Source organism: Artibeus jamaicensis, unplaced genomic scaffold (genome assembly GCF_021234435.1).
Source record: "Artibeus jamaicensis isolate MK-2021 breed Jamaican fruit bat unplaced genomic scaffold, CSHL_Jam_final contig_513, whole genome shotgun sequence".
Classification (NCBI taxonomy): domain Eukaryota; kingdom Metazoa; phylum Chordata; class Mammalia; order Chiroptera; family Phyllostomidae; genus Artibeus; species Artibeus jamaicensis.
The window spans coordinates 1,738,798-1,749,261 of NW_026521867.1; the positions used below are offsets into that span (position 1 = coordinate 1,738,798).

The window sequence follows — 10,464 nt, forward strand, 5'->3', positions numbered from 1 at the left end:
AAAAATAAAAATGGTACATTTATCACATTTAAATTATACCTCAATAAAGTTAATTTTTTAACAAAGTGTTGCTGTGACAACATCCACACTCACCCCACTTTCTTTCTAAGCATTACAGAAATAACCTACACATACCTGAAGCTGTACCACAGCATGGTGGTACCCACCATGCTGAAGAAAAGATGCTTGCAATCACATCAGGTGGAAAAAGCGTCACATTTCTCTGAATCTGAAGTAAATTTAACACTAATGCCAGAAATACTCCAATAAAAAAAAGCACTACTCCTCGAATCATCAAATTTACACTCCGGCTAGTCACAGATGAGATATAGGGGCCACGCTTTTTGGGCCCAGATGACTTTGTCTCCCCTTCTGCCATGGTTTCATAGGTTCAGTAAGTTGGGGTGGGGGTGGGGGGGGGAAGGCTTCCCAGCTGAAAAGGTAAGTATCTGTGAATCAAAGTAGACTGGCGTTTCAATAGTACCACATCTTGTCCTAAAAATAGGACCTACCAGAAATCCTGCAAGAGATAAGAAAAAAAAAATCAATGTGGGTCTAATACTAAATAAATGATTATATAATTTTCCCAAGTTCAATACTAATTCATTTAAAAGAACAAATAATGAATTAACAATCATATAGTTATTTAAATTAGTTACTAAACAAAACAATTTAAACCTCTCTGAGGCTTAAAACAATTTCTATATGAATGATGTAATTTTTTAAAAGTGTAACACTTAACATTTACTACAACGGAATAAGTAACTTAAGAGACAAAAGCAACAATAATAATAAGAACAACTTCCCCCACCTCAGAGAAAAGTAGAACAGGATATATGAGACACTTCCATTAGAATCTGAAAGATGAAAATTCAAATTTCTGTTTCTTATACCTAGAGCTTTATACTTTACAGAAAATAAATTTATATTTTATAGAAAATTAACACATTCTGACTGAAATGTTGAATTGTTCACAATAAATTATGACTTGCTCATGAGGATAACCTTTAGTGGAGGACAAAATGATATGTTTTAGTGTTTAATGCGTATATATTTGAATTTCTGTACAAAGTGTCTTACCAAAAGTAGACCACCACTCAGTCACCTACACAAATACCAAGCACAGAAACCAGACCTGACCTGATCTCTCCAGAGCCACAGCTGTGTGCCAACCCTGCCTTGACTCAATCCACCCTTGTTGTAATTATGCGAGCTTTTGTGAGAAAGCTGGAGTAGGAAGCAGAAGAAAGGAAGCTAAGGAAATGAAGAATAACTTAGATTCTAATGAAGAGCTAGATTCAAATGAATTTTATCCACATAGATCCTGACTTCTAAAAGCTAGAACTTTGCTAGTATAATCAGTGTAGGTATTTGTTCACTCCTCTAACCAAAGTAATCTTTCTTTTTTGTTTAAGACAACATTTGAGGCTTTCTATGAGCTGTTGAAAGCACTTGACATATGGTCACTCATAGAACTCACAATAACTCTAAAAGGTAAATGCGATTATTATGTCCATTTTATAGGTGAGGCAAGAAAGCCAAAACAGTTAAGTCATTTAACCAAGTTTACACCCCTAATAAGAGGCTATGCTAGAATCCAAACCCATGCCATCTCGCTCCAAAGCCCTCATTCTAATCATGAAATTCCTCCCAAAGTGTGTTTTCTATAAGTATTATCATTTTAATGGGAAAATACTATATACACTATTTTGTAATTTATGTTTATCCCACCCAACAATAACATATCTTGGATATTATCACAAGTCAGCACATAAGTGATGCTTCCCTTGAATCTCAAAGCAGTTTATTTAAAAGGTTGGCATGGCACTTCTAATAGCTATCTTATAACAATATGTGTAGTGCTTCATGAATTATTAACTTTTTATACAGGTCCTATTCACTACTAAGTCTCCACTGTGCCTATGTATCCAGAAAGGTGCCTGCCTAGACCACAGTGGGAGCTCCGTATATTCATACTTGTTTAAAGAAATTGGGTTAATTCTTTTTGAATCAAACTCCCTGGGCTAAACTGGCCTTTTGGAAAGTAAACTGAGCACTTGATCATCATTTAAAATACTGTATTTTGCCATGTATAATGCACACTTTTTTGCCCTAATTTTTAAGGGAAAAATAAGGATGTTCATTCTACATGGGTAGTACTGATTCATGTGCATTATACATGTGCAGTGCTAAAACCGTGGGTGCATATTATACACACTGGACATTATACACAGGAAAGTACAGTACATTTCCTCTTGAGTTTCCAAGTTTCAAGTTACCTTATAAATGAACTTTAGAACAAAACCCATATGTGAATTGGCAGGAAGGGGTGCCTTCAGAAATAATCGGCATGAAAAAAAATCTGTTAAGTACTAGCAATTTTCACAGCCTATCAGTTTCATATAAAAACAGACAACACACTTTTTTACTAAGCCTCTGCCACACCCAAAGCTCTGTATTCAACAATCAGTGGAGGAATTCTGTCCTTAGTCCAGTCCTCACAAACCTACTTAGTCTATAGCATAACTAAGCTCTCAGCAGGGGTGTTCAATCTGTGGCCTGCAGGCTGCATGAGGCTAAGGGTGGCTAGGGATGTGGCCCAATACAAAATCATAAATTTACTTAAAACACTGTAAGACTTTTTTGTGATTATGTGTCACAATGTATTTAATTCATGACCCAAGACAACTCTTCTTCTACTGTGGCCTAGAAACACCAAAATATCGGATACCCCTGCACAGGTTAGAGGACTAGAGAAAATGGTACACATTACAGCTGATTCATGGGAAAACAGACTCTGAACACCATCTGAAAATGCCCAGAAAACATCTCCTCCTGACCTGGTCTCACACACTGTTCCTTGCTGTCCTATGCAGCATGTCAGCAAGTCATGTGTCCTAGTCACTTAAGCAAGCTGTTCAGTAGCTAAAGAATTCTTCTTTATCTTCATTATCATCATCATCATCACTATTGATATAGTACCCATTTACAGAGGGCCTAGTCCATGCCAGACAACTTCAAAATAACCCTAAATATAAGTATTATCATCCTTATTTTATAAATGATGGTATTAAGTCAAAGAGATTTAGCAACTTGCTTATGGTCACATGATATGCAATATTAAAACTGAGATTTTTCCTCACATCTGACTGATTCCAAAGCCCTTCCTCTCCCCTCTAAACCTTGAGTCTCCTTCCAGCCTAACTCCTCAGGCACCTGGGTCTATAGAAGAGGATTTGGTTACTGAAAAGATGGATATGAAGCAGGGTAGTAAGAAGCTAGGAAGATTCCCTGGCCATTGAAATGAGGAAACTAAGACAGAAGCTGATTTTTTTTAAGGTTTTAAAAAAAAATTAGAAATATTTTATTTACTTATTTTTAGAGAAAAGGGAAGAGAGAGAGAAAGAGAGGGAGAGAAACCTCAATGTGTGGTCAATGTGTGGTTGCCTCTCGCACACCCCTGACTCAGGTACCTGGTCTGCAACCCAGGCATGCACCCTGACTGGAGATCGAAGCAGGCTGGCACTCAATCCACTGAGCCACACTAGCCAGGGCAGAAGCTGATTCAAGCTGGCCACATTCAAAACATTTATCCACCTGCCTCCTTCTCCCTTGCAGGACCACTCCCTTAAGCATTAAGCCCACAGAACAAGGAGGTTCTGAGAAGCATCAAATAATCTTAGGAACAAAGCCTTGAGTCTGTTGACAAAAACTCTGTCTCTGTGGCCACAGCTGTATTTCAGTTCCAGGCCCAGAAAAACAACAAAACAAGATAAAGCAACACCATGAATGACATGGCCATTCATGTCAGGACCAAATGCAATGACTAATGAAACCTACCCCAGAACTGACCAATTAGTAGAGAGCACGATCCTGAAAAAACACACCTAGAAAGTTGATAAATATTCTATTGAGGTCTTCCCCTGATATCTCCCCTGAAATTCCCACCTTTAGAAAACATATAAAAACCCCTAAGACAAAGAACCCAGTGTATGCTCTCTCTCTGGGGCAAGTCCATGCCTCCCCTCCACCACTTTCTTACCTCAGGTGTGTGTACCTTTGCTTTCTTTCTTCTAAGATCCAGGGGCCCTTCTTTTGCCTCTGTAACTTATTTCCTGAGTCCATGCAGCCCAGCTGGCTCACTTCTTCTACCTCTGTGACTTTCTAAATAATCTTTTTGCACTAGAGTTCTTGGCTCTGAATTCTTTCTTTGCTGAACTCATGAACCAAGGTCTAACACTGCTGCTAACAGGTAGACATTAGAAAACAATCTCAACTATAATACATTCTCGAGGTACTTAATGCCAATATAAGTAGGCAACTATATAATAACACAAAGACCATGAGAATAAATGTACAAACATCTTGAAATTTTCTTTCAGTCTGCAGGCCAGCACTCAGTCCACTCTGAGCCACACTGGCCAAGGCAAAATTTTCTTTAAATGTACTAGATCAAGGAGTTAAAAAATAAATAAAATGTTTTAAAGAAAAAAATCATATTGCCAACTTTATAGACTGCATTAGACCAACAGTAGACTCTTACTTTCCAAACTGCCAGTAGACACAGTAAACCCCCTTTTTTGCTATTAACACAATTTGTTTACCCTTGTACAACACAGGGGTTAGGGGTACTGTACTTGGAGTTCAAAGTCTGTGTATAATTTATGACTCTCCAAAAAACTTAACCATAGTTGACTCTCAGTATCCACAAGAGATTGGTTCTAGGACTGCCCACAGATATCTAAATCTGCAGATGTTCACATTCCTTACATAATATGGCATCCAGCAAAGCATACAGTCAGTTCTCACATCTGTGGATTCCCAAACAAAGATTGGAAATACCATTTTCAATCCATGGTTGATTGAATCTGTGGATGGGAAACCCACAGTATCAAAGGCTAAATGACTTTTACTTGGGGGGGGGATCTGAATCTGAATGGGCTCACACAGTTCGAGCCCATGTTGTTTGAGGGTGAACTGTATATACATTTTAAGTTACCCAAACTGCTCTAGTAAATCATTTTTTCATGCAGTTATTTCAGTTGTGATAGGCCTCATCTCACAATCACTCACCAGTGGCTGTCAAAAGCTTTGTAATTTGGGGCTGGATGATTCCTTGTTGTGTGAAACCTTCCTAAACATTGCAAAACCACTAGGCATCCCTGGCTTGTGCCCACTAGATGCCACTACATGCCTCTTCCCCAATTTGAGACAATTAAAAATGTCCCTGCAGATTTCCAAATGCCCCCAGAGATGCAATACTCTCCACTGAGAACCACTGATTGCTAGAGACTCTTTCCTCATTCTACTTCAGTGCTGCTAGAGACTTTCTAAACTGTTTATGTTATTCTGCCACAGCTGTTTATTCAACCTTTGCTAGCAGTGCTTGTTTATAGTTTCCTCCTTCACCCCAAAAGTTTACTTTAAAAATAGCATGACATTTCTTTGATGTTAATTTGAATGAATTTTTAAAGGATTTTTTAAAAGTCTAAAAACCTAATTTTCTGACCACATAATAGTATATAATTACTGTAGACGAAAATAAAAGTTAAATGCTTTAGAATCACAGTATCCTAAAATTTAAGAAATGACAGTGAAATGGGTGATCATCCATTCCAAGGGGTATGTGAGCCTAATGTAGTACAAAAACAAACAAAAAGTTGTACGTATGTGCATTGTTCTGGGAAGAGAGTTTTGCAGGGTATATCAAGTACTCAAAAAATCCACAATCCAAAAGAAGTTAAGAACCAGTGATCTGACTGTTCTCTCATTTTATTGGCAAAGCAAATGAGACCCAATGTGGTCATGTGAAATGCCAAGATCAGGACTGTGTTCTATTGGATCTCGCTACCACAAACATGTAAAGTGAATTCTTGGAAATGGCCATACTCATCAAAGGGATAAGAAATTCTACTAGACCATTCATTCTCTACTGTGGAACAATTAAGTTACTGAAAAAGAAAATTGTTTATAATATTAGTCATACACTAGGGGAGTGGGTTATTTTATTTTGTTTTTGTCTCCTCTACTCTTTATCTATTATTATAATTTTGTGAGTATACACACTTAAAATTTAGCTAAACAGTAGATTTTGTTAAATAATGATATAGTCTTGGCTCTCTGGAACTTCACTTCAAATATTCAGATAAGAGACTATTATAGGGCTTCTTTGAGCCAGCTGCCTGGTACTAACTGGTACTAACCACTGTGATGGGAAAGGGACTATAGCTGGCTTAGTTAGGAGCAGGTGAGCATCCCTAACACAAAATTCTCTAGAAAAATATTCAGTCATATTACAATTATAGGATGTGGATTTTTTAAATAAATATATGTGATGCAGTTACCATAGTATTTTTTTTTGTGGTGAGACTGGTTGAGGGGGACAAAGTGGGAGAAAATTGGGACAGCTGTAATAGCGTCAATGATTAAAAATAAAGGTGTGGATTATTTTAAAGTGAAAGCTCTTAGAATAAGTATTCCCTAATTTGTTTGTTTTAAAGTTTGATTTTCTGATTACGTGTTGAAATTATTTTCTTTAAACAAAGCATACGTATAGCTTTAAATATTACTTAAATCAATGATAAATTTGACTCTCCACAATTAAAAAATAACTATATTTGAAAATTTTGGATTACTCAAGAAATACTTTGCTGATCAGGAAAGAAGTCTCTGGTATAAAGACACCCTTTAGAGGATATTATCTCAATAGATCCTCAACAATAATCTTAGTAAGAAGGCAGGTGTTTTTTAATGCCCACTTTATAAAATAAAATAGGTTAAGTAACTTTCTGAGACCATAAAATTGTTACTAGTTAGTATCAGTATTAGCCTCAAGCATTCTGGTTCCATGTCCAGAGCACTTCCCATTTCATTTCCTTGCCTTCATCTACAAACACCACACAAAAACAATTTAAGCGCTACACAAGAAACAGTTTTTAAAGTCATGCTGATAAACTATTGTTAATACCAAAATAAGCTTTTTTTCAACTGACAAAGAAAAACTTCCAGAGGACATAAAAATCCTACCTTGAGCCCTACATTACTGAACAAAAAGAAAAACAGCTCAAATAGTTTGGATAAACAATAAATCATCAAAACTGGAAAGACATTATTCCAGGTACATGACTACCTGTTAGTGGATTGACATTAATTACTTCTAGATAAATAAATGAGCATTACGAGTGATTCTGCACTTTGTGAATGAGAATCAAAATTTGGCATTTGCCACTAAAATAATTTCAGGCAATAAGCTATTGAAAACAAACACACAAACAAAATCTCCTAGTGACCTTATGACCCAGTTGCATCTAACAATTCCAACAACCCCTAAAATCAAACAAAATCACTCACTACCCAATGACTGGTAGTCACAGAAGTATGTTTGCTCCCTCTGATTACCCTGTCTGTTCAGGTGCTTAGGTCACAGAGGCTACTCAATAGTTAAATTAAATTACTACCTCACATCCTTTTCATCATACATCTCTTAATTAGAATGGCATTCTCAAAATAGACTAAGCATTAACATTAGGAAAAACACACTTAAATCAATGAAAAAATTTAACTCTTCTTAAATATAAGCACACATATGTGAATCATAGGCTACACATACTAAAAACTCCCAGGAAGAAAAATGTTTGCCTTGAAGACATTGAAACTCACCTTTCCTCTTCACATTAAAATCCGAACACAGAAAACATTAACCAAGCAGCATTAACATTCCATTCCTGCTTTTAAATGTCAAATTTCACTCTCTAAAAATATTCCTACACCATTTGGGAATAATGTTTTGATAACAATGAAAACAAGCTGTCTTTAAACTTCTGAGTTACATTTTATTTTTTCCTTTTCAGCCCACCATATGTAAAAGCAACAGCTGTCAGTTTAAAAAAGAATCAACCTCTTTCCCAAATGTACCCAATTCACAGCCTGGTCACTTTATATCAAATATTGACTGAGAACTCTAACAAAACACACTACTGGACATAATGTCCAGAGAAAGAATGACAGTGGAAAAGCAGAAAGACTACATAGTTATTTTTTTTCCTGTGGGAGCCCTATTAGTGCCAGCATCCTCTTCATTTTCACAAAGTGGCTTATATCAAGTCCAAACCCAAAGGCAAGGAAACACTAACTACTGCTTGGCTGCCTTCATTCTTCCTACATCCAAGATTGGAGCGTGCCTTCCCTGCAATCCTCAGCTCCACTGCAATACTGATCTGGGTCATTTCCAGTGACCCAGATGTCAAGTCTATCAATTCCTTTTTAAAGCATTTCTTCTTCAATCCTACAAAACAGCAAGCTCTTCATGGTATATTTTCAGACCTAGCTAACACTTTAATAACTGCTTTCCAACACTAACTGGGCATTTGTCCTTGTCACTTTTAGCACCCTCTCCCCGTCCTCCATCGTCCACACCGCCTTCCTTTTCCAGCTATTCTCCATTGACCAACTTTAAAATAGTGCAGTGAGAGTTATCACCAACCGACTTCTGGGTCTCGGAGAGAATCCTCTTTGGCATACCCACACCCAAAGGTTTCCAATTCCAACCCTAAATGCCAAAGCCCCACTCCTGAACCCAATGTCAACAATGCCGTCTTGTAGATTCCAAACCTACTGCAATATCTACCTTTTTGGATCCATCACCCTCCCAAACCTGAGTCTCCTTGGCTACAAGCCTCCCAAGTCCTGACAGCTCTATGCTAGACAGCTCACCAACCTTCTCCGCCCCCATCAGATCTCCAGGGTAGCCCTTCCCGCCGTCCTCCAGCCTTCTTTCCTCTACGACAGTGAAATGTCTGGGGAGCCTCGGCTACTCCCATTACCTCCCCCCAACCCCGCTGTCCCCTTGAACCTCGCCGACCAGTCTCCAGGTGAGTGGAACTCCTCGGCCTTCAGGCCCCATCTGTAGTCCTGGTTCCCCGCCCTTGGCAGCAGAGTTCCTACAATGCAAAATCACCAGCAGTTCCTCTTCCCGGAGGCCACCCACTTCCTCGGACCACTTCTCTCACGATCAAATCGCGGGCACTTTGTAGGAAGACCCGAACTCACCCCCGCCTCCGCCATCTTCTCGGGCCGGTCCCGCCCCCCCTCCGCCTCTTCCTTTTCTCCTCACACAAGCCTCCTTCCTTTTCTCCCCTGAGCTCCGCCTGAGCTCTACTGCGCCTGTGCAGTCGACGCGCCCCGAAGATTGGGGCAAAAAAGCTTCCGGTTCTGACTTGCGGCGTTGATAGTCCCCAGAATCCAGGCCAAAGGGTTTCCGTCCCCGCGAAGTTGGCGGTTGGTGGTAGGCGTAGACGGTCTAGAGAACGGAGGGTGCCAGATCAGCTATTACTTGCTGACTAGGCCGTCGTGGTTTGTGACGAGTGTCCAGACCTTGTGGGAGGTGTAAGGTAATGCGCACTGACACACGCATGCTCTTTCGAAGGCGACCCTGTCAGCATTTCCCTCTCCTCGGAGCTGAATGGAGGGCTCTGGAGTGCTGGCCGCCGGGTTCACCCACTAAGGATGCAGACTGTACCTTTGTGCTTTTGCTGGGCTCTGCTGTTTACCTTTTTTCCTTCCTCAAGACCGTTGTAATCTGGCCACATCCATATTAATATACTCCTGATAAATAGGTTATAATTTCTGTATTTTCCTTACTTTGCTGTAAACCTCTCAAACTGTTCCTATGAAAACCATGTTACCTGGTCGAATCTGCTTAGTGATTGTCAGTAAATCCTTATAAGGTGATGTGGAATGAATGTGGTCAGGTTACAGTGGGCTGAGGAAAGTTTTAGATGAAATTTGGGCCTAGAATAATTGCTTAAAAGCTTTGCAAAGTAGTGTCAATCGGTGAAATTCCTTTATTGTTTTTACTTTGAACTGGTGAGTGATAACATGGATTTTTATGTTTCTGACCTTTTTAGTGGTACATTTATTTATAAAATTGAAGGAGAAATTAAATTTATATTACTTTGTTTCTGTAATGTTTCCTGTAGCTCTTAAATATCCCTTTTGTAGGAAATTTTTATTTATTTATTTATTTATTTCACTACCAGTTAAAAATAAATAAATTAATTAAATCTAAGCTGATCACATACTAAATAGATGAGGAATTTAAAAGAATCACCCTGAAAAGACACAACTTAATGGAAACATTAAAATCTCAAATTAATCGATGACAGAATGTAAATTGACTAAGAACTTTGAGAAATCACCACTACTTTGGATTACGTTGAAGTTAGTGTAATATGGTCAATAGAACATTGATGAAGGATTCTTAAAACCTGGTGCTGTGACAGCAAGTGCATATTCGTGTACAGTAAGTTCATTTTTAGGATTCCTTTCTCATTTATAAAATAAAGAATTAGTCTAGATTATTTCTAGAGCCCTTTTCAGAGGCAAAGTTATCAACAATTTGATAAATCTGTGACTTCAGAGAAAGTTTTTTCTCTTAACCTTACACGTGTGGTCTTCCAATTGAGT

At 38.4% G+C, this 10,464-nt stretch overlaps 1 protein-coding gene across 7 annotated transcripts in view; it reads right to left on the minus strand.

The window, feature by feature from the left end:
- The window catches only part of INSIG2 (insulin induced gene 2), a 31,262-nt gene extending 22,166 nt beyond the window's left edge, over positions 1-9,096 (minus strand). The window contains exons 1-3 of one of the 7 annotated variants that reach the window (XM_037151574.2): positions 8,861-9,042; positions 812-857; positions 136-520 (exon numbers count right to left, since the gene is read on the minus strand). In XM_037151574.2, the coding sequence (XP_037007469.1) occupies positions 136-379 (244 nt within the window). In that variant the 5' untranslated portion in view covers positions 380-520; positions 812-857; positions 8,861-9,042. The other 6 variants (XM_037151573.2, XM_037151575.2, XM_037151577.2 and 3 more) reach the window with 6 other exon arrangements.
- Positions 9,097-10,464: the final 1,368 nt, after the last annotated feature.